Raw genomic sequence first — 25612 nt, 5'->3', positions numbered from 1 at the left:
TTTCATATGATTTAATTTGAGGCTCATTATAACTTAGAATGGTTTTAGGATTCATGCATTTCATGTATATCATTAGGAAACTCTCTTGGACCTTGAAATGTTTTCAAAATCATGAAAAATATATTTTATGAAAGACCCAAGAAAAAAGCCAAGCATATTTTTTAGTTAGAAATGAAAATTTGAGAAAATGAGGACTTCGGTCGGCTGAACTCAAACCTCAGTAGCCTGAAGAATTTCTTCGGTTGCCTGAAGATTAAGTTCAGTCACCTGAAGAATTAAATGGAGAAGACAGAACCTGATCGAGGCTCTTCGGTCGCCTGACCTTGGAACCTCAGGCGCATGAAGTTGACACTTCAAGAGCCTAAAGTCGAGTTCGGTTGTCTGAACTCGCGGGAAAGCCTAAAAATCAATTCTTTATTAAAAAGACACGCGAAAGATCTTATTGATCCAACGGCTGAGATTAATTCTAAGGGTAATATAATATATATTATGAATATCTAAACCCTAGAACACAAGCGAAGAGACACAACAAGAAAGATATACATCTCATTTGCAAGACTTGAACCCTAGAGCCGATTTTCTGCACTTCAATCTTCTTCCATCTTCGTTGGGAGAATCTCTACTGAAATCAAAAGGGCATTCATTCATCCAACTAAACTTTAATCCAGTATTAAGGTTTGATCTATCAAGTTATTACTTTTCAAGAACCTCTCATCTCTTTACGTGTTTATCATTAGAAAGAGGTTTTGATCTTGAGTGTGTCTTCACATATAAAAATTGATTTTCGAAAAGATCATGTTTTGAGAAAAACTTGTTAGCTTGGTTGATTGATTTGCGATTCAAGAAGTACATAAACACATATTCATATATATTGTTCATTGGGCTTCTTAATGAAAAACCTACTTTATTAAAATATTGGAACTTGAAGGAAAACTTTGTGATTTTTGATTGAGTTGTATTCAAGTCAAATTTTTGTTCAATAGCTCACTTCAAATATACTTGTGCATCTTTACAAAGTGAATCAAGAACCCTAGTGGACTCCAAAGTATTCCAAATATATTTTCACTTGGGAGTTTTGATTAAATACGAATTTGTGTGTTGACACATATCATACATCAAACGATTGTATCATTTTTCATACATTCTTGAGCTTCAAGTTATATCATATGTTAATGTACTAGGAAATTGAATTGTACTCATAAGCTTTTGTTGGAAGCATTGTTTTGAGTGTTATTTTCAGATTTCATTGTAAACACGGTTTAGGTTGTGAACCGGGTGTGAGGAGGAAGCTGTACCTCTTGTGAGCAGTGGATAAGGAGGGAGTTATACCTCTTGTAAGCAGCGGTTTGTAAGGGAAGCTCCGTCCCACTTTAAGGAGCAGGGTTTTTAGCGAATCCTTGAGTGGTTGCTCAAGGCGAGGACGTAGGCCAAGTCGGCTGAACCTCGTAAAATCGCGTTTGTCTTCTCTCTTCCTTTTACTCTTTATTTTCCACATTATATTTAAATTGAGTATATTGCATGCATAGACAGGATTGCCACACTCACACATAATTGAGCAACTAGAAGTAGTTGGTAAACTTATAAGAAGTGTGTAAAAGGAAATTAAGTGGATTATTTTTTTTTTAATATCCAATTCACCCCCCCCCCCTTTTGGGATTACACCTTAATCAACATATGGACTTAGAGATTGTTTTTGAAACCCTGGAAAATATTTTATAGAAGAGCAAAGATAGAGAGCAAAACATATTTTTGAAACCAAAAAAAGAAAAATCTAGAAAATGCACTGTTTAGAAGACCGAACTCCTTATTTAGTCATTTGAAGTGTCAACTTCAGAAGACCGAACTTAAGCTCAGTCTTCTGAAGAATTTCTTCAAAAGACCGAAGATTAAGTTTCATCGTCTGAAGAATTATTAGAGAAACACAGAAACAAGCAGAAGCACATCAAAAGACTGAACCCTAACTTCAAAATACTGAACCCCAACTTCAGTTGGCTGACCCTGTGTCTAGGTTTTATTTTTCAAAACTCTAAGGAACTTCAGTCGTCTGAGCTCTTACCCTCAGTCGTTTGAACTTATGGGAAGATTAAAATTTTGATTTTTTAATAAGAGAACACGTGAGTTATTTCTTCATCAAGTTGATCCAACAGTTAGAAATCATCCTAAGAGCAAGGCTACCTATATAATCAACATCTAAACCCTTGTTCCCCCAAGAAGTGAAAAGAGAACGAACCTTTGGCATACGATTGAGCATATTGCACGTTTAGCACAACTTGGGAGAACTTTGAACACACTGCTAAAGTTTTTGCCTGGGATTTTAAAGTTTATACGTCAAATCTAAGTTAAGGCTATCTTGATCTTCAAAAGGCAATCTAGCAATTGTTGTGATTTCATTTTGGTAATAAGGTTTGGTAAATCGATTTGCTTGTTAATTTTTATTCTCACAGAGTTTTTCATCTAAACTGATTTGCTTGTTGATATTTATTTTTCAAAGAACTTTTCATCTCAAAATCCATTGTTGAATATTTGTTAAGAGGTTGATCTTGAGTGTGCTAATATTAAATTGTTTGTGACAAGATCACTATTTGAGAAAAGTTTTCATCATTGGTTAAACGGTTTTGATTCAAGTGAATATTCATTTAAAGACTTGATATTTTTGATATTACAAAACCACTTGATTAAATATCCTTAGTGTTCATAACTATATATATTCTTGAGGGATATTTTCTAAAAAATATTATATTAGTTTTTTTATCTTTGGAACTCATATTATATATTTGTATAGTACAAAGATCATAGTGTTTGGATACTTGGAAGATAACTTATTGATTTAGATCTTCATAATATTCAAGACATATTTTTTTATAAGATCACATTTGATACTCATACATCAAATGAGTTAAACTAGAATCCTAATTTCTTCAAAGCTTTTACTTATATCATTATTTTGGGAGATTTAATAAAAGGGAATTGGTTGAAGCATATCATTCATATAATAATTGTATCGTTACATACATATTGAGCTTCATGTTTCATCATATGGATATGTGTTACGTTTTCAATTGTACTCACTAGCTTTATTAGAAGCATATCTTGAGTTGTTTTGCAGATTTAAATTCTATAATTGTAATCACGGTTCGGGTTGTAAACCGGATGAGGAGGAAGTTGTGCCTCTTGTAAGCAGCGGATGTAAGGGAAGCTCCGTCTCGGTTAAAGGAGCAGGGATTTAGTGGAATCCTTGAGTGGGTTGCTCAAGGCGAGGACGTAGGCCAGGTTGGCTGAACCTCATAAAAATTGTGTTTGCCTTCTCTCTTCCTTTACTCCTTTTATTTTCCGCAACGCATTTCAATATCTATCTTGCATGTGTATCTTGAATAACCCCACACATACTTGAAAATTAATTGGGTGAAAAGAATTCATTGGTATAATAATTTAAATCAGTCTTAAACCTCTGCAATCAATTTATTAAATTTTAAAATAGGGATTAAGAGGTAAATAATCTAAAAAATTTTGAAAATACCCAATTTACCTCCCCTCTTGGGATTACACCTAAATTAACACTCTAGTCATCTCTGCCATCACCTTCTGGGTGACGCTACATAGTATGGTATCAGGATCTCCGCCACCCATACTAGAAAGCCTTGTATCATCCTCTCCATCATGTGCACTACTACTCCCTGGATCCATCTTGCAAATAGATTAAACTGTTTTAGAATTCTATCATCATAGCTCACCAACACACCCAGCATACTAAAACCCACAAGATATTCTGTTATAACCATTTCTCTTCACATTCTCAATCTCCATTTAAGATTCAATTCTACCACTCAGAAACACGATCCGGCGATAGTATCTATGGTTTCCCAAAAGTCATCACCCCAAAAAAAACACAAAAACAATCACAGAACTCTTACTTTTAGGTTGCAAGACAGAACCCTAAATTCTAATCTCATCCTCTAACAACAACTGATTCATATCTCATCAATATCAATTCCTATACTCTGGAATTATATTATGTTGTTTACTAAAATTAGCAGAACCTGGCAACCTAGGCTCCGATACCAAACTGTGACACCTCGATTTTTCATACCATTTTTTTCCACATAAATAAAATATATAATCACAAAACGGTCATGTCATCCACTGACACCATAATACTTAACCCGACCCGAAGAGGGTATCGGGTACGCAATCATCATCATATTCACAACCTAATAGAGGAAGTCATTTATATATATACATACCACAGCGAATACACAAACCAGAGTACTAACCATCCATATATACATGACTAAAACATTCCCGAAAGAAACACAAAATACTCTTAGGGGAATCCTCCATCCCTAACTCAGTAATACTCACCCTATCTACTCAAGGTATCAACTCCCCTCTATCTTGGAGCTCTATCACCAAGTTTATCTCGGTTTCCTGAAATATTTAAATGATTGGGTGAGACACATCTTATGAGATGGAATAAATTATCTATAGTGTGTGGTTGTATGAGTTTCATTATATCATAACATATATTCATTTTAGTGATAATATCTTTTGAGAAAATATACCATTTTCATAATCATAATCATATAGATATAAAACACAAGCTTTCATAAGCTTTTACTTTCATTTCCAAAACCATACACACGCAACCCATAGTTACCAACGAAGTTCCCAAGAATAGGGAAGCTTACCCGCTCATACACGTAGCTTCCCTCAACCCTGATATCATTTGTATCCTAACCCGATTAACTCGGGTTCAGCTACAACTAATACTTATCAGAGCAGTCACCTTACCTTGTAAGCCCTCAAGCAGAGTGTCGTACTTTTCTTTAATTAAGTATATAATAACTCACGCTATTTCATTTCCCATTTCCATTTTCATTTTCATTTCCATTTTCACTTCCATTTTCATTTCCATTTCATATCTAGGTCATGAGTGTCTTATGTTACATCTGTATCTGTAACTCATGGCTGCCCTGAGGATATTTTTCACACCATGCTTTACCCCATGGTCGAGGTCTCACTCCACAATCTATGCCATGCTTCCCCCCATGGTCGAGGTTGTGTGGCCCGAAGGCTGGATATAACCGTGGTTGGCCGACTCGATTAGATCAAAATTTCATATCATACATCTCATATCTGTAATACAACTGGCCGGCCTATAGCCCTGATTTGGACTCAGGGGGTCACAACAACTCTACCAAACAGCTCAGTCGACTGTCATACCACATGCTCCATGAGTCCGTGTGGTTGCACTGTCTCCACTAGCAACGGTACCATGCTCAATATTACAACCCATCATTAGGGTTTCCATATCCATCCATCAGGGTTATCATTACCACATACCCGTAATCTTTAGGCGGTATTGGCATTTCATCAATCACACTTCAGTATTCATATTTCAGAATTTCACATTGCAATATTTCCCATTCTCATATTCTCATATTCATATTTACATACTCGTATTTACATATCATTATTCTCATTGCAGCATTACCATTGCAATGATCACATTTTCAGTAATCACAACTCATTTCGTCATTTCAATGGTATTTCATCAATTTAATACTCATTCATCTCATAAATACATATACATACCTGATTTCACATTATTCACATTTCTCAATAAAACATTTTCATATCCCATATTCATCATTTCTCAGAATATATATATATCAATACATCTCACTTTCATCATTTTTCACATTTCAAATCCCATATATCAATACACATTTCATAACCCATATTTCTCAGGGTAAATCATTAGCCCCATTTTAAACATATCTCAGTATAAATCATAAGTCACACAAATTTCATCTGATATTCATATCATAATAAAATTTCAAGTAAAATATCATATTTCAATTTCTCATATTTCTCAACCCCTAATTTTATAAAAGGCTGCAATAATTTATTCCCCTTACTTGACTTACTGAGAGTTCCATTAACACCCTAAATCAGATGCTCCTTAGTGTTCACAGCTCAAAAGCCTAAAAATCACATTTTTTCAAAATCAATCAACTCATTTCCCACAACAATTTCTGTATAATACTTTCCAGATTTCAAATACTTCAAACAACCCATTAAACCCTAAAATCTCTTACATACCCTAATTTTGGAATGATGCCCTGGAACTCCAAACTAAAAATTTGCTCCACCTATGTTGTAGCAAATCTTCCTAGGAACCTCGTGACGGTTCTCGATCATCAAACCAGATTGTAGTGAAACCAAAAACGAAGAAAGAAGGTGAGGGTTTCAATTTTCTAGAGAGAGAGAGAAAGAGGAGAGAGAAAATGCAGCTAAAAATGAGGGTTTGTAAATATATAGGCTAGCGTTCGTCGACGAGTTTAAGTAATTTGCGACAAACCCATGAAAGCAGTTCGTCGATGAGGAGGCTATTTCTTCGACGAACTTGAAATTTCCCTAAAACTCCAAAAACTCTCAGTATCTTCTTGTCGATAGGACACATGTACTTCGTTGACGAGAACTATAGGTACATTCGTCGACAAGGCCTTTAAGTTCGTCAATGAATCCCTGCTATTCTCCTTTCCCTTTTTCCTTCTCTTTCATTTATTTTATTAATTTAATTTTTAGGGTCTCTACAATTGGGATGACACCTTACGAGGCATTATATGGTAGAAGGTGTCGTTCTCCACTATATTGGGATGAAATGGGTGAAATGTGAGTTCTAGGGCCAGAGTTGGTGCAGCATGCATATGATAAAGTCTGACTTATTAAAGATAGAATTAGTGCAGCCCAGAGTCGGCAGAAAGTTACGCAGATACTCACCATAGAAAGTTGGAGTTTAAAGTAAGAGACCATGTGTTTTTGAGAGTAGCGCTGCTAAGAGGAACTATGAGGTTTGGGAGGAAGGGTAAGCTAAGCCCTGGGTACATTGGCCCATTTGAAATACTTGAGAGAGTGGGTCCAGTTGCCTACAAATTAGTTTTACCACTAGCATTATCTAGGATTTATGACGTATTCCATGTTTTCATGTTAAGGAAATACGTCCCAGATCTCTCCCACGTGATCAGTTATGAGAAGTTAGAGTTTAGAGATACTTTAGTATATGAAGAAATACTAGTGCAGATTCTAGATAGTAAAGAACAGGAGTTGCATACCAAGAAAATACCGCTAGTAAAAGTCCGATGGAGGAATCACTCAGTGGAGGAAGCTTCGTGGGAGCTCGAGGAAGAGATACGACAGAAGTACCCCATTTGTTCAGTGGGCATCAATATTAGTCAGAAAAGGAAGGTAATAGTTCAAATACAATAAGTATTGTTTCGATTTTGTTTTATTCAGTGTAGGATAATCAATGTATATAGTTATATTTTGGTTTATAGGATATAGTTGGTTTTGGGAGAATTTTGGTTTGTTATAGTAATCTCCTAGAACCGCAAGTGTAACTACAGTATTCTTCCGCCATAAGTGAGTGTAATTAATAAAAGTACAGTTTTTCCTTTAGAGTTTGGTACATGTATAGTTAGAAAATTTTAAGGATGAAAATTTTAAAAGGAGGGGAGAATGTAGAGACCCGAAAAATATAATAATTAAAATAAATAAGGAAAAGAGTAAGAAGGTTTGGGAACAGCCCAAACTATCGATGGTTTCCTGGGGATGTAGAAAAACTATCAATGGTTTTCTTTTTACCGCGGTAGGGTAACAGAATAAACGGTTAAAAAGGTTTGGTTAAAGACCAAACTGTCGACGGTTTTTGTGACATCCAAAAAATCGTCGATGGTTTTGTCTGGCAGTTCTATGATTATATAACCCGTGAACTACACTTGTTTTGTAAAATAAATTTAATCTCCCCCTCTTTTTCTAAACAAACGAACACCCTCCCCCTTCTCTCTATAATTCTACTCTGATTTAAGCCCGAATCGACAATCAAAAACCACCACGACGATTAGGGGTCGATTCTCTACAAGTTTACCGGAGTAGAATTTTGATTTGGGGAGTTCAAGCACCATCCCAAAACTTAGGTAAGGATGTATTTTGGGTGTTTATTGGTGATTTATCTAGTTTATTGGATGTATAGGCTTAGAAATGCGAATATGATAATTGTTCTAGGAATTCAGTTGATTGACTAGGGAATATATGTGTAATTTCAGGGTGTTGAAATCATGAATGCCGCAGGCGTGAGATTAAAAAAAAAAAATAGTAAATAGGTCTCATTTTGTCAAGTAAGGGAAATATGTCATGCCAAACGTTTAGAAATTTTACAAGTAATTTATAGTATATATATAAATAATTATGTGCCTTCAGATCATAATTTCAGGACAAATTCAGAATATGAAATTATGGGTAAGAAAATATGTATTTTCAGAAAAATTCAGGAATTTGAATTTCAAGAAAATTCTACAGATTATAAGTTATTTTTATACAGTAGAAAAAAAAAATACAGATCATAGTATATGAGTTTTATTTATTTAATTTTGTGGCATAAGAAATGACAATTTAGTACAGAATTTTACTCAGTTTCCATATTATTATGATTTACAATTGATACAGAAACATGAATTACAGATATTACAGAAATATGATTTCAACTATTACAGAGTTATAATTTATAGTTATATAGAACCATGATTTTATAGTTTTTACAATACCATGATATACAGAAAATACAAAACCATGATACACAGGTAATACAGAATCATGGTATTACAGTCAGTACAGTTGTTTCAGATAATACAGAATCATGGTTCATCAGATCCCTAATGGGACCAAATCATATTACAGAGCACAATACCATAGCGAATACAAAATACAGAGTGCAACCACACATCTCAGATAGAGTATGGAAATTGATTAGTTGATTGTGCCTAGAGGATAGACGAAGACTCCCCACTAGTCCGGGTTGAGGGGGTCAATCAGACCACAGAGGTTTCAGTTTGACATAGCCTAATAGGCCAGCTAGAGTTAAGTCCCACACACGGGCCGCACAACCCGAGCATGCGGGGTTAATTCATGCATACAATTATCCATCTAGGGGAGATTTTTCACACACACACCCATGTATATATAGATTTACAAAAAATAGAAATTATATATATAATAGCTGAAAGTATGATTAGATAGAAAATTCAAAAATTCTTGTATTTTAAGTGACCTAGGTGTGAGTTATGATATAATTTATATTATTATGCTATTTCAGATAAAGTTTGATAGATAAATATATTATTCATGAAAACTCTTATGCCACACACTAGTACTAACATATTTCGTCTTACTGAGATGTGTCTCACCCCAAAATTCCAACATTTCAGGTGATCCTATTAGACAAGCAGAGCAGGCTAGGAGATAGAGAAGACAATTGATACTACCCTGATTAGAGGGTAAGTAGTAGGAAGGAGATTTTTAGGTGGATTTTTGGGGATATGTTCGTAGGTTGTTTATGGTCTTTTTGGGGATGCAGTATACTCTGGTATTATATTGTTTTGTATTGTATATGTATATATATGATCAGACACATTATGCTTCCATTGTTTTGTTGACATGTAATATATAAACAGGAATATCCCCAGTACCTATAGGTTCGGGTCGACTCAAGTTATGATTTAAAGGCATCAAAGTAATTATGTCAAAAAAAATGGTATAAAAATTAGGGCGTTAGAGTAAGGATAGCAAATGAAGTTTTAGGTGAATCCAAAGGAAGATACTCAAGTAGTAAAGAAAGTTGGTGGTAGGATCAAGAAGTTCAAAAAGTCGTTAAAACAAAAAAAAAAAAAAAAATAGTATAAAATATGACAAAATTATAAAAATATAGAAAATTTTGAAAAAGAAGCGAGAAAAAAAGCAAATATATATATATATATATATATATATATATATATATATTTTAGTGAAGTTAAACATAGAACTTATGATGCTTTATATACTAAACTAGATGCAAAAGAAGGACAAAAAACATTTATAAACTTATTAGATTTAGAGAGCAAATATAAAAATTTAGGTGATGCAAAATGTATAAAGGATGAAAATGATAATGTCCTAATTAGAAAAGAAGACATAAAAGAGAGGTGCTGGAGATATTTCAATAAGTTGTTTAACTTGGAAGTCACAAATAAGAAGAAGACTAAAAATAGAAAACTTATTCACAAAATTAGAGTTCTTGAAGTTAAGATAACATTAAAAAAAAATATGAAAAGTGAGAAATTTATCTGATTAGACAAAAATACCAATTGAAGTTTGGAAATGTTTAGGGGATAAATGAATTATTAGTTAAATTTATTCAACACTATTATAAAAGCAAAAAAAAAAAATGTCAGAAGAATGGAAGAAAAGTACTTTAGTATCATTGTACAAAAACAAAGGCAATATTCAAAACTACAATAATTATCTTGGAATTAAGATTTTGAGCCATACAATGAAATTAATAGAAAGGGTAATTGAACATACAATAAGATTAGAAACGAAGACTTCAAAAAATCAATTTCTTTTTATGCTTGGGAGGTCAACAATAGAAGTTATTTATCTTTTAAGAAGTTTAATAGAAAAGTTTACGAAAAAAAAAGGAACTTGCATATGATTGTTATTGACCTAGAGAAAGCTTATAATAGAATATCTAGAAAGTCATTTAGTGATTTTTTGAAAAAAAAATGAGTTTGCAATAGATATACAGAGGTTATTAATGATATATATATGATAAAGTAGTTACTAATGTTAAGACTATAAGAGGAGAATATAGAGATTTTCCAATCATTATAGGTGTACATCAAGATTCTACTTTGAGTTCTCATCTTTTTACTTTATTAATTGATGAACTAACTAAAAATATCTAAAATGAGATTTTTAGAGTATGTTGTTTGCAATTAATATTGTATTGATTGCTGATAGTAGGAGTAGAGTAGAATTTAAGTTAGAACTTTGGACAACCATATTAGAGTCTAAAGGGTTTAGGATAAGTAGTAATAAGACAAAATATATAAAATGTAATATTAATCATGTAAGGAGTAGTAATAGGGAGAAGATTAAACTTGATATTTAAGAGATTAATAGTCCTGATAAATTTAGATATCTCAGATCTATTATGCAAATAGAATGAAAATTGACAAAGATGTAGTGTATAAAATTAAAACAGGTTGGGTAAAATGGAGAAGTGTGTTAGGTGTATTGTGTGATCGTAAAATATCCTTAAAATTAAAAGGAAAGTTTTATAAGATGATTATAAGACCAGTTATGCTTTATGGTTCAAAATATTCAACAACTAAGAAACAACATATGCAAAAAATAAAAGTGGTTGAGACGCGAATATTAAGGTGGGATGTTTAACATTAAAGGTAAAAAATGAGCATATACATAATAATTTAGGCATAACACCAGTTAGAAACAAGATAAGGGAGGGACAACTTGGATGGTTTGGGCATTTAAAATGCAAGTCGAACACCTGTGAGGAGTAAGTTATTGTGTCTTTAACATAAAAAAAGATCATATAGACCTCAAATAACTTGAAATGAAAGTGCGGAAAAAAATTTAATAGCCCTTAATCTAATAGAGAAAATCGAATGAATTGGTATAAAAATATTCATATAGCCAACCCCATTTAAGGCTTGTTATTATTGTTGTTATTGTGTTTATAATAGCTTTTCAGACCAGCAGAATTTTTTAAATTCAAATTTAAACTGAATTTTAATCACACGACATTTCCCCTTTTAAATTCATTGTTAGTTTGTGGTATTAAATTGGCTCTTCAAAAACTTTCAAAACTTCCGATGTGCAACAAAAGATGCTCAAATATAGTAAAAACTAAATCAAAATTTAAACACTCACATTCACAAATGCACTTGCACAAAAAACAAAACACCAAAATCAAAACCAAGACAAAACGCAGTGGGGCAAAACACAAAGGAAGGTGACTCGTTACTCATTTATGACTGCTGCTAGAAAAAGGTTCCAAATCAGATATGAGCTCAAATAATTTATGAGAATAGCAACACACTCCAAAACTGCCCTGAGAGGCGAGAAAGTCGCACTCTTCACAGTGGTTCCATCAACAAAAATCCATAGTTAATTTGCTTCCCCTAAAATTGTAAGTTAAATACAAATGAAAAATTAGTTAAGAGGTCAGAGGCGTATTTCTTTTGAAAGATTTTGAAGTACTTCCCAAAACTGTGCAATCACTGGCATGTATGATGAGTTCTAACACAACAAAAATAATAATAAGCTGCAAACGGCTTGCATTTCAACCAAAAATGGGATCAATGGTGGAACTCTCTATATCCACAAATGTTCTTTTCGATATTCTCGCACAATGACAGGCACGCTTGTAGGTGGGACCTGCAATAAGAACAAGTTACAAAGAAGAAAAAGCAGCAGATAAATGGGAAAAACAAAAAAGAAGAAAAACGATTGTATAATCAGATGACAAAAAAAATGAATAAGTACTTGGAATGGTCAGCGATACAATCTAAACATCCACAAAGCAAAAAAGGAGGGAACACCCTGCCTCTACTTTCCTTCTTCATGTCTCTTCTAAAATGAAGCTTCATAGAATCATTTGAACTAACATGCAACCATAACCAAAGATGCAATGTTTCACAAGCAATGACCATGAAAAATGCATAAAGCCAATGAAATGGAAGGAAGAAATTGACGACCACAACGAAAGGGAGAATCCAGCTAAGCATTCAAAAGTCTCGCAATCCCCTTTCTCCTACTCTAGAGCTAGCACATTAAAAGAGGAATCCAAGAAGCAAAACAAAGAACTTTTGATGCTGGCTCTTCAAACAAGATAAAATCAAAGCCATGGAGATCATTCCTGGATGAAGCATAAACTTCAGGCAGCAATCACATAACGTATCCCTTTGGTTTTGTTTTATTTATTACAAGGTAAAACAAAACCAAAGGTGAAGATTTCTGAGTCAACCTAGTCATTAACAAAGGTAGGGATCACAACAATACACTGCAGCTTAGGACTTGCAAGGTTTGACACTGCATGTGTTTGATGTCACAGTAACAGTTCGACTCATTCTCAACTTTTCCTGCATTGCTATATCCCTTGGCGTATGTGGGATATGTTTATTTGGAGAGCAGCTCAGAGTATTTTGATGGTTTTCTTTCTGCTTCTTTTTGGGATTTCGGGAGGGAGGAGGAGGCGAGGATTCTGTCGAGATGTGCTGAATTTGTTGTGATCTGTTGTGTTGATTGGAGAGAAATGGCAGGATATTTGAGGGTCAACATTTTCCTTGGAGCTTACTTTGGGATAAAATTTCCCCTCCTTGCTTCTTTGAGCTCCAGCAACTGGGGCTTTTAAAGAACAGTGCTCGACTGACATTCAGAGAGATTGGGAAGCTATCATGTACCACAACAAAACAACAATTTATGCCATATGAATCCTTTTCCGCCAATTTATGTGATCATGTACCATTTCTTTTGACAAATTCAGGGATATTAAATCCTTACTCACTATTTCATCCCAAGTTATTTTAGGTCTACCCCTACTCCTTCTACTGCCCCTCACAGTAACTAACTCACTCTTCCTCACTGGTGCACTATGTGGCCTACGTTGCAAGTGTCCATACCATCTGAGTCGTCCTTTCCTTATCTTATCTTCTATAGGAGTTATGCCTAACTTACCGCGGGTAAGTTCATTCCTTAATTTATCTTTTAATGTTATACCATTCATTCATCTAAGCATTCTCATCTCGGCAACTTTTACTTTTTGGATATTATGTTTCTTTGTCGCCCAACATTCCGATCTATATAGCATAGCTAATCTTATAGCTGTCCTATAAAACTTCCTTTTCAATTTTAACGGTATTCTATGGTCACAGAGCACACTTGAAGCACTTCTCCATCTTACCCAACCTACTTTAACACTATGTACTAATTTTTTTTGTTTCTTCTTTTTACCTTTTGCTGATTAGAAGGATGCTTTATCCCCCCTTAGTTTTGCTCTCTCTGTTCTCCATGGTCAGTTCTTTTTTATTGAAAAAAATAAAAGCAGGGATCACAGCTTACTTTCCCACTTTAATTTCCTGCACAGCACTGCCATTTAAGTTCAAATTCTTATTTTCGAGTATTCTTTCAATTTATAAAAGGAATTTGGCATTAATCAGAAAACTGGAATGGCCACAATTTATGTATTACATGTGGCACGCAAGAACTCTCAAAGAATTCATATACCTTACTTACAACTACAGCCAAAGCAGTCTCAACAAGAACTTCCCCTAACAGCAATAATTGGCATCTGCAGGTACTCATATGGTCCAAACAATTCAATCATGAAAAAGATAAATTTGTAGAGCTGAAGTAATATAGAGTTTTTTTGGTATTGTTACTATTTTTTGTTTTTTGTTTTCTTTTTTTTTTTTTCCTGTACATTTCTTCCATTTACAAAATATTTTTACTATTTTTCAATTATCACTTACACTAACATTTTTCGAATAAAGTGACTTTCGAAATATAATAATTAAGATAATTACAGTAATTTTTATTTTTATTATATTATTTTTAATTTGTACTACTTTGTACCTTAATTTTTTTTTAATAATATTTTTTTAATTGTTATTAGAATACAAGAAGAAGAACAAGTCTTAAGTCTCACAAGGTGGGGTCGGTTGTATGAATCCTTTTTCATTAAATCACATGATCGAGGACATTTTCCTCGGCTAGTTCAAGAGCTATTAAATCCTTCCTCACAATCTCCTTCCATAATATTTTAGGTCTAGCTCAATCCCTTCTACTACCAGTTACAATAACTAGCTCACTCCTCCTCACAAGGGCACTACTTGACTTGCGTTTCAAATGCACAAACCAAAGACAAAAAATGACCATTTTTTAATTAAGTTTTTAATTTATTTTAGTTTTAAAAGTATTAACCAAATAGGTTGCTGATTTTCAGTTTTCATTTTCATAATTTTTTATAGTGATACTGAACAGGCCCTTAAGTAAAAAAGCTTGTTTCTAAAGAAATTTCCCTTTGAGACTGAATTTATCACAACTAGGATTTATATGTCACAACAGAATATCAGATTTTGCCACTGCAATTGTAAGGACAATACAAACATTTCCTGGGACACTTTAATTGTCTGTCAGATTCTATCATGCCACTTTCCATATCTCAAAACTCATCTTTCCATAAAGATGAAATGTTGAACTTGCCACATAGCAGCTAAGACTCCTAACAAATTTAATATTTTTTACCCTTTTCTCTTCATAGCAGACCTTGTGTCATTGAAACTTTCTACATTCAAATAAAATTTAAACTACATGTGCATGTCTGCGTGTGTGTGAAATTAAATGCGTGTCATGCATCCTCTCTGTGACAGCCTAAAACGTTATAATTTAGGGTACATCACTTCATTAGTAAGAACAATGTCATCAACTAAATCAGGCCAATGAAACAAAACATCCAATTAAACAATATAGAAATGAATTGAATAAAGAATCAATAGTCTCATCCAACATGCTTGCAGTTACACGCAAAAGGCTCATAATGGAACACAAAAAATCATAACAGAACTTACCATGCCATAATCTGTGACAATCACAGAGATATAATCTGAAGGAGTGGCATCATAACTGTTACAATTGTATACCAAAATAATAGTATTCGGAGTCAGTTGGAACAAAACAAAAATTTTGATCTTTCTTTCCCAAAAAAGATTCAAAAAGCTTACGTCAAATTGAGAAGCTGCAGATTTTCCTGGTCACCCCAATTATCCAAGTGACTCGCACCCCTTCTTCCAGGAACCTTTGAAATTGCATTTGGATCACCTACAAATAATTTAGAAATGTTCAGTAGTCTCTTTCAGGAGAAAAATGATTATGGGATAAAGGAGAGGAACTAAATTCAAATTGACCTTTCCTTACAGGAAAAAATATCATGTCATAAAGTAGAAAGCCATTCAAATTGACCACCATGGAAACAGAATATACCTAGTTCATTGGCGCAAATTGAATCAAGCTGTACCCTTTCATGAAATTTATATGCTTCACAGCAAATTAATACCGGAACATGGAAGGCATGAGCAACCATAGCAACACATGCAGTCCCAACTCTTGAGTACACAGTTCCATTAGACAAAACAGATGCAGCCCCAAGAAATACACGTGTCACTTCATGCATGATATAAGATACAGCATTTATATGAGTATATGTACAACTCAGGCCGTTTGCCACCAGCCTACGGAGTAATGCTTGGCCTTCAAGCTTTGGACGCGAGTCCACCACCACAACATGGAACCGTTTACCAAGTTGATGGGCATACAACATAATCATTTCAATCACACAGGATGACCCATATGTAAGGAGAACATCTCCATCCCTGACCTTTGTAACAGCATGTCGAACTATGACATTGTCAGCAATCACTATCTTCTCTTTAATAAAACGATCAATATCTGAACAAAGAGCAGCTTTGGCTTCTGACTCAGAAAGATTTAAAGGTAACTTGGCAATACGGCTTTTTAGAAACCTGATAGCATTTCCCATGCTGATTGAAAGAGGTCTGCATTCAATTAAAAATGAAACAAAACTACTGATCTTTGCAGTTAAATCCCTGGTCAGATTTTTTTCTGGTGGAGTGGAATAGTCTTTAATAGCTTCTTGAAATGCTTGAAGCATAGCAACACAACGAGCATTACCCCCAAATAAGTCTCCCGCCAAATACTGCAATCCAACCTGACAAAAAAATCACATATAAACCATTAAATGGTTTCAAAAAAATTATATTTTAGTTCTTAGTTGTTCATCATATATTTCAGTTCACATCATGCTCTGAAATGGTTTCAATAGCTATACTTTTTTAGGGCAAGCTTCAATCCAATGGTAACAGTTCATATATCCTGAAGATCACAGATTCAAGTCACGGGCAGGGTTCTCCAAATGTGAAAGGCTGCCCCAAACCCACAAAATGGCACAAGCACCTTGTGCAGCAGGTGTTACATATTAATCCACGATATATACAAACTCATGCATCAAGAACACATAATTCTTAAAATCAATGAATAATTAGCTGGTGAGATCTAACAAACAACAAACATTTAATGTAGCTCATCATCTATGCAACAAGGACACTAAGAGTCTCATTCTGAAATTGAGGGTAATCATGATACAGGTTTTGTTATTTGGAGCCCAAAAAAATGTCCAACATGCAAACATGCCATGTTGTAACGGTCCTGGGCCCAACTCCAATGAGGTATAGTTTGCTTTGGCTCACTAGTCTCATGGGTTTGTACCATAAAAGGCGCCTCACTTAGTTGGAGCTCAAACCGTCCTTATAAGCCCTCAATCTCCTTAGTACACAGGCAGAGCAACAACATGAAAAATTAAATAGTCAGGAACTGTATACACCAATTTAATAGTTATAATGCTTATGCCTTTAACTGCAAAATTAGAATTAGCTCGACTAATGATCCAACAAACAACCAATCTCAAGAACATCTACCTTGTAAACAGCAGGATGCATTGGATTAAGTTGGAAAAACTTTGACTCTAAATCAGGGAGCTGAGTTCCGTGTTCATATTGAGGTAAATGCCTAAACAATTCAACTCTGTTTCTAGCTTCCTTTTGTTTGACAACCGCACGTCTTTTAGCCTTTTCAACCCGGTTCTTATCATCAAATTGCATGCGTGGAGGAGGAACTTCCTTCTTCCTATCTTTTTCTGTTGGTCGGTCACCTCCTTTTCTGTCAGATGTTGAAACAGAAGATGTGAAAGGAGAACCATCTTTCTTTTGTGAGGGTTGCTTCACAGTTCTACCAGTTTTTTCATACACTGGAGCCACTCCAGTGGATGCAGCAGATTTATTTGCCTCAGCTGTAAAAATACCATGAAAGAGAAACATGCAAACATATTATTCATTTCACATTTAGAATAAACAAGCAAGGACACATACTCAAAATGCTCAGCAAGCAAAAATGATCAGTTAACAGTGCAAAAACACGGTACAGTACAAGATAAGCTAACTGATGTGAAAAGCAGATAAAATTAAAATTGGAAAACAAGTTGTCTTTTTTGTGATTATTTTGAATTCTAAAAGTAAAAATGAAAAATTGTTTTGCACATTTAAAGTTTGAACAAACTCTTTATTTTCTATCTTTTTAAAATGAATTTTAAAAATTTAAAAATAAGCTAAATTTTCTATAATTTCTTCAGAAAGCTAAAAATTAAAAACGGAAAATGTTTTCCACAACTAAATGGGCCCTTAGGTACTACATAAAAAAACTAACTCAATTTTTGGATATAGACTGATAACTAAATTTTAAATATTCTAAGGCACTAAATATTTTCAGTACTAAAGGTGTGGGACAGAAGAAATTTGGGGTCTAAAAACATCTTTCCGGTAGGGAAATGGTTAATTTCTTATGCCACAAGGTTATAAAAAGCAAGCATGCCCAAAACTGGTGGGATGACTAGAGGTAGTGTAAGGCTTCTCATCTGAGTCTGTGGAAGTTCGTTTCTCGAGTTTCTCATTTGCTCTTTCCTCAATAGTGGGAATAGGATCCATGGGCGAGCAAGATTACTTTTGAAGCTTGGTGCCACACATTTGTAGACCTCCTTTCATTCATAACGAACCATTCACATATATCTATTCCATGTTGGAAAGCTCCCTTTCTTGAACTCCCATTTTCTCTGGAATCTTAATCAAAGAAAGGTTGATGAGCCAGCTATCTTGTTAAGAGTTTTGGATTCTTTTGTGTTGGAATTTGTGTAATCCTAAGAGGGGGGGTGAATTGGGTATTAAAAAATTTCTCCTAGGTTTATCTAAATCAGCAACAGTAATACACAACCTAGGGTCTGTCTATATGTAAACCCAATCAACACATGTACAACATATAATGAATCAGGCATACAACATACATGTGCTGAAAATGAAAGTGCAGAGAATAAATTGCGGAAATATAAAGTACATGCATGATATATTATCGGGGTTCGGTCAATACTGTCTACATCCCCGCCTCAGCTCGCAAGTCTGAGGATTCCACTACGGCTCACTTAACGGGTGGAGCGACACCATTTACAACTAGGTCAAATTCACAGGTCAGACCTCAACCTTTACAAACTCTCCTTACTGGGCGGAGAAGATCCTACCGATCCTTACAGGCTAGATCAACACCCCCTCAAGCCACGCCTGTAATACAACAATGAATACAAATTTTTGTGTACAAATAAAGTTACTTCTAATACAAGCAGATTTGTACCGATACACACAAGCAATAACTAATGCACTTCCAAATGATAGATCTATAAGCTCAGTGAAGATATATGAACCTACTTTCAAGATATTGTTAATGTGCAATCAAAGTGTGAAAGTGTGCTACAACAATATCTTTGAAACAATATATATCAATCACAAATAAAGTTTCAAAGATTTTCAAAAGAAAGATCAAATATCTCAAAATGATTTTCAAAAACTTTAAGCACGAAATATTTTATAAACCAAGCTTGTCAAAAAACTTTGCTTCACAACACAAGACAAGCTTAAGAGTCTTGCAATCAAAATGCAAAAACTCACAAGCTAGCAAAATTTTCCCCACACAATAAATTTATGAACTAAATCTATGGGGAAAATTTTTGGCTTAACTCTCTTTTAGAAAATCAACAATCAACACAACAATGAGAGTTTAAGCAGTGTAGGATGATTTAAAATACGCTCACTCAAATAGGTTTTACAAAAGAATGATCAAAGGATAAGTATATGGGTTGTGTATGAAGAAAGAGCTCTCAAAAAATTCAGAGAAAATTTTCTTAATCAAACTCCCTAATCTTTTCTTAATCTTTGCAAATGAATCCAAATATATAGCCACTCATAAAATTTTGGCCGTTGGGACACAAGGGTAATATTTAAAATTGTTTAAAACATGTTTAACAAAAATAACCCTGATTTACCCTTAATAATCTGAGGTAAAATTAGAGCAACCCGAGAGTTTCGGTCACCCGAACCTCAAGTTCGGTCGCCCGAACAGATACAAATGAAAAAAACATTTTTCAAGTTCGGGTGCCTGAGGTCATGGTCGGGTGGCTGAACCATGGCGATTTCCAAACTGCTCAAGGTTCGGTCGCCTAACAAATAGTTCAGTCTACCGAACTTAAGGATTCAGTCGCCCGAAGTAACAATGAACTCAAAGTTCGGACACCCGTGAAAGGTGAAAAATGACCACTCTAAGGTTCGATCGACCGTGGACATTCAGTTCAAATTTGTTCGGTCGCCCAAGCCATGGTCAACAATTTGACTTTTCAACAGTTTAGTTGACCGAGGCATTTTTAACGCACACGGTTCGATCGCCCGAAACCCTTTTAAACTTAAGAATTTGGTCCTGTTTTTTAGTATGGTTTATCCCCGTTTGCATAGTTATGGATTGTCAGATATAGGGGATTTTCCTAAGTGAATGTGAAGGGACTTATGGTCTATCTAGGGCCTAGGCTTTTTAATTTGGCCTAAAAATCTAGCGTTGGTCGACCAAAGGTCGACTGAAGTCTTGTCTAAGGTCTTTGAGCTTATAGTTCCTACCATGCATGTCATGCATTAATTATTATAGACCTTAGATTATTGTTACATACCCGAATTATAAATATAAAAATACGACTTAAAATAAACGAAAACTTCATGCTTTGCTCCTCTGCAATTTCATGGAATGCGCCGAAAGATGTGCTCCTTTAATTGCTTCTCAGCTTCCATTTCTCATCTGTCATCCGTACTTAGAAAAGTAAACCTGTTCATACACTTAACACACAAATGAGATACTGTGGTTTGTAATAATCAAAACAAGAGACGGACTCAAAAAGTCAACATTTTGTTTCTCAATTGAGGTGTGATTTAAATATTTGGCTATTGATTATTTTGGCTTCGTTTCCTCTAAATCTTTCTTCTTTCACCTATTGAAACCTTCAATTTCATGTCCTTTTCCTTTGAATAATGTTATTTGAAAGGCTCAGGTTCAATGCATTTACTTGGACCTTAACTCTCAACATGATTAATAGGAGACCTGATGTGTTCGAGTTAGACAATGTGCATATTTTTTCCACATTATTGGGTGGCTAGACAGCTTTGGGGAACACTTTTCTATGGTTGAAGAGAAGTGTGGGTAACACCACATACAACATATGACTTCACAAGATGGTGCAAATTTAGGGTTTTGGGAGAAGTAAAAGAGGTAGAATTTTGTGGAAGTGTGTTGTGCATGCTATTCTTTGGATTTTGTCGTTTGAGAGGAACAAGAGGATCTTTAGTGACAAGACAACTTCCCTTTTTTTTTTTTTTTTGTATCAAAAGATAACATGTTCCTATTTGTCAAGGGATAAAGTTGTTTTCCTACCTTCTTTTGGTTGCCAGCTTTGAGGGTGTTCTAGAGATTCCATTGTTTAATTTGCAAAGATTGGCTACCCTTTCGCAATTGCTTTTTAGATTCTTATAGGATGCTACTCATCCTCCAAATCTTGTATTTATCTCCTTTTCTCCTTAGTGAATTTCTCTTATTATTCAAAATAAGTTACCAAACAATACTCTAGTTTCAGTTGATTTTGTAAGTTTTCTTTACTTTCTGGCTCCTTCACATCTTCCCTTTATTTATTTATTATTTAATTATCCACATTGTTATAATGCATTAGCATAAATATAGTGTTTTATTAATTATTTACATTTTAAAGATTGTTTAGTCAATCACACAAGTAATTTTTTTCCCACTAGACTTAATAATTTAGAGTATCCACCATAATCTACTCTCCCTTAGAAATTGCATCCACTTGTTGCGGGGGTCCCCCCCTGAGAGGGGTGGGCAAAGAAGACTATTAATGTTACAATGTTCATCATAACACATAAAATCCTCAATATAAAAATTTCTACTGAATCAAATTTAACTCAGCATCCTTTCAAGTTTAAAGTATGAGAGAAGGAGGAGCCAGAGGTGGAAGTGGGGGAGTGGGGTCAGTTTATCCTTACCGATCGTACTAAGTGATACCCTAGGCCATCAGCTACTCTCAGAGGAATTGTTAGAATTTGTGGGGTTGCACATATAACCTCAATATCTTAAGACATCATCTTCACCAATGCACCAACTCACTCGTGAAGTAGGTTTTAAAAAACTTAGAAATTTGGAATCCTGTATCCCAAAGAATTGAAGAAATAATCCCACATTTCTATTCCAAGACTGTGAATAGAAGTTCATTGAAAAGAGAAGATAGATACAAAATTAAATACAGAGTCAACAAAAATATTTTAAAAAATGTACATCACCTTATAATTTGCAAAATATGAATATGGGATATGCCTTCCATATGGCTATTCTTGAAAAAAGTTGGGCAAAATACAGCAAGGATGCGTTAATAAATAAACAAATATATGATGAAAGACAACAATAATGATAAGTTAAGATCAAATCTCAAGAAATACAGCTACTTGAAAAATATTGAATATGATATGGCAAGTGTGTATTCATAACTCAGCAAATATACGATGCAGACAACAATAATGACAAATTCAAATCAGATCTTAAAAAAATATGGGTTTGTCCTCTTCATTCCTATTTAGGTCTGGCTTAGGACCATATACAGCTAAAATATCAACTCTTATAGAAGTTTAGTTTTCTTTAGTTATAGGAGATAAGGGTAAGTTATAGTTTCAAAATTTGCACGATATTGCCGATCGTTTGAAGACCAAGTGTCCTATTTTAAGTTTTCTATGCTATTACACTTTTTATTTGTAGCCTCGATGTTGTCTTACGTTATTTTTGGTACTTTCCTTTTTATGGTCTCAAGTCAATGTAGGATTAGAATTGACAAAAGGGCATGTCTTTATGTGTCTATAACTTCTTTCATTCAAAAAAGAACAAATTCTAAGCAATTATGCTTTCTTTTGAAGTTGTATGGAGCAACCCTTACTCTGAAGCCTTAGGTTAGGTGCCTTGTGTGTGACTTCTATGGGAATTTAAGTGCAGAGCCTAAATTCCATATGCTTATTATTATTAATATTATTATTATTATAGAGTGACCCAATGATAAGTTAACCAGCACCTACAGCAACCTCTTGCAACAGGTCTTCTTATTTTTGTTTTAAAACCAGCCTTGAATTGTTACAATAAACTCTGGAAATCTTTTTTCATAAACTCAAGTGCAATTCACATCACTTTGGTATTAGTAGTATTACAATTCAACCTGAGGACCCCAACAACAGATCTTCTATTCACATCACAGTCCACAAATACTGTTCACAGTATCACAGTGTCCAAACAACCTTCTAACCTCTTGATTATACCATGAAATCTTCATCTTATTCAGGCCATACCAAACTCCAACCATGCCTATATATCTGCACAATCTTTTTCCCTTAAAAGAACCCTGCATAACAGCCTGCGCAAAGCCCTAATTTCCTTATTATCCAACCCTAGTTTGGTGTTAAATCATAAATGGATAAATTACTTAAATGTGTCATATATCAATATATTTTATTATCTAGTGCTAATATTTTGTTAAATTATACATTGTACTATGGTTAAATTTTTTCATTATAGATTGATTTCATACATATTCCTTGAAAATCATAAGCCAAAGTTGTATAATATTCTCGTTTTGGTGTTTCCAGTCATGAATTTAATATTAATTTATACTTAAAAGGTGATTTTTAGGCTCAACATGCATTCGAGGTGCATCTAGCATCAGAGAAGGTATTGGATACATATTGAAATTTTAAGAAGGATTGGGCAAGTATGATATCTAATAGATATTCATCACAAGAGCAAATCAAAAGTGACATGTCATCTCATCATTTGTTGGAATTAGTTGAATTTTTCACTCAATAAATTTTAACAAGTCATAGAATGTCACATCACTTATGATGTGCTCTTGTGATACTTTTCTTGTAATTAGATTTCCTATCTAATATGGATTCAATATGAGGATATGACTCCATCTAGAAGTATCCACCACTACATGTCAGACTATTTCAATTCTCATGATGGCAGCAGTAACTTTTTCACAATTTTTTCCCAAAGTAGGCAGGTTATTGTTAGAACCTTTCGCAGCAGCTTTTGCAGCTCGCTGAGACTCCTGCAGGGCGCGCCTTTCAGCTTTTGTGGTTTTCTCTTTCAGGGGCTTTGAGCTCAATGGTGTCTCATTGTGCGCTTCTCTGGCTGCTCCACTCTTTTCTGCAAAAAAAATTTCATGTATGCTGCAATTTGTCAGAGAAAAAGCAACCAAAAGAGGCCACTGGAAAGCAATTATTTTTATGTACAAATTAGCAAACTGTCCAAAAAGAACAACGGTATTGTTAAAGAGCAGAAACTTCGCACGCTAAGGAGCATTTCAATATAGAGTACACTAGGGAAAGAAAAAAAAAACATATATCATGTGTCTGAGAGGATGGGGTTCAGGATTCATCAGGTATGAATGTGTGGATGTGGATGAAACTTAATACGAATTTGTATTGCATCCTTCAATTCAATCCAGATCAAAGGTCCAAACTCCAAATTAAGACGGGATAGATTACACCCACTACGGGTTTTGATAAATTTCCAACTTCATACCGAGACAAATTTAATCTACCAAAGTAGCTTTAACAGACTGGCCAACATTAAAAATAAACATTAGCTCTAGCGCAGTTCTTTCCTCAACTAGTTCAAAACCCAAAAAATGCTCAGATAATCATTGCTCCTATCCGAATTTTGAGTCAATACTAATAACAATTTTCTTGCTCATCCAATTAGATAAACATCATAAACCCCCTCTCTGCATAACAAAATAAGAAAAATAGATTAATGAAATTAGGGCTTTAAAGAAAAGGCAGTAATCAACCTGTGCCAGACACTGGCTGAGGCTTTTTCTCCAAACCTTCTGCAAAATTACCCGTCTTCGCTGCCTTTAAATCGAACCCGCCTCCGGGAAAAGAGGACGCGAATTTCCCCGAATTGCTTCGGTGAATCCAGTTCGACGAGTCCTCTGAGAATTCTCCGTCGCAGAACTTAATTGAAGAAGGTGACGGCCCAGGCGAAGTGGCAAGAAGCGACTCGGACGGGTTGTAACTGCCGACCGGCATGGCGTCTCCGGCCGATGGACGCCGGAGGGAGTGGCTATCGGAGGCGTGACGTGGCGGGGGAATCATGACCGGGGAGTGAGTTTTGCTGGCAGGAGACATGTCGGCCAGCGGCGGCGAGGTCTGCTCCGGCGGGAAGGAGTTCGGGCGTTCCGGCGGCGGCTGCGGGGTGAAAAACCCCACCTGGCGGACTTTGGGGTCGATCACAGTTCGTGCGCTTCGGCGCGAATCCATGAGAATTGAAGAGAAAGAGAAAGGTTGCCACCAGTCGTGAAGCTTTCCAGAAAAGCAAGCGGAGAATCTTTGAGTTCTCCGTTTGCAACTCGGATGAAAAAGTACATAAATTATTATAGTACTTTTAGTTATGATCTGTACTTCAAAAAATATTTTGAATCGATGTAGGAAAATAAATAAAATTGACACACAAACTTACTTGATTTCACTGTATCTACTTCACGGATGGATGAGATCAAAAATTTTACTATCTTGTAAGAAATTATAAGATAATTTGAAATTGATTTTGTATAAAATATTTCTCCTCTTTACCTCTTATTCTCTCCTATCATTTCTATATGCATTTCTATATACTTACTCTTTCAATTATTTTATGTACCTTTTAAAATTGAGAGGAAGACAACCCTTTTATC

The 25612-nt window shown here is 34.7% G+C and overlaps 1 protein-coding gene across 1 annotated transcript; it reads right to left on the bottom strand.

Annotated features, from left to right (window-relative positions):
• Nucleotides 1–11885: 11885 nt before the first annotated feature.
• LOC131146737 (uncharacterized) lies at nt 11886–25337 on the bottom strand. Its single transcript, XM_058096501.1, has 7 exons — nt 24728–25337; nt 23950–24081; nt 17388–17758; nt 15877–16621; nt 15618–15714; nt 15465–15519; nt 11886–12273 (listed from the first exon to the last, which is right to left on the bottom strand). The coding sequence occupies exons 1-7, from the start codon at nt 25197–25199 to the stop codon at nt 12211–12213; spliced, it is 1935 nt and encodes a 644-aa protein (XP_057952484.1). The 5' UTR covers nt 25200–25337; the 3' UTR covers nt 11886–12210.
• Nucleotides 25338–25612: the final 275 nt, after the last annotated feature.

Source organism: Malania oleifera, chromosome 13 (assembly GCF_029873635.1).
Source record: "Malania oleifera isolate guangnan ecotype guangnan chromosome 13, ASM2987363v1, whole genome shotgun sequence".
Taxonomy (NCBI): domain Eukaryota; kingdom Viridiplantae; phylum Streptophyta; class Magnoliopsida; order Santalales; family Ximeniaceae; genus Malania; species Malania oleifera.
Note: the sequence above shows the minus strand (reverse complement) of the source record. Positions and strands in the feature narration are given on the sequence as shown.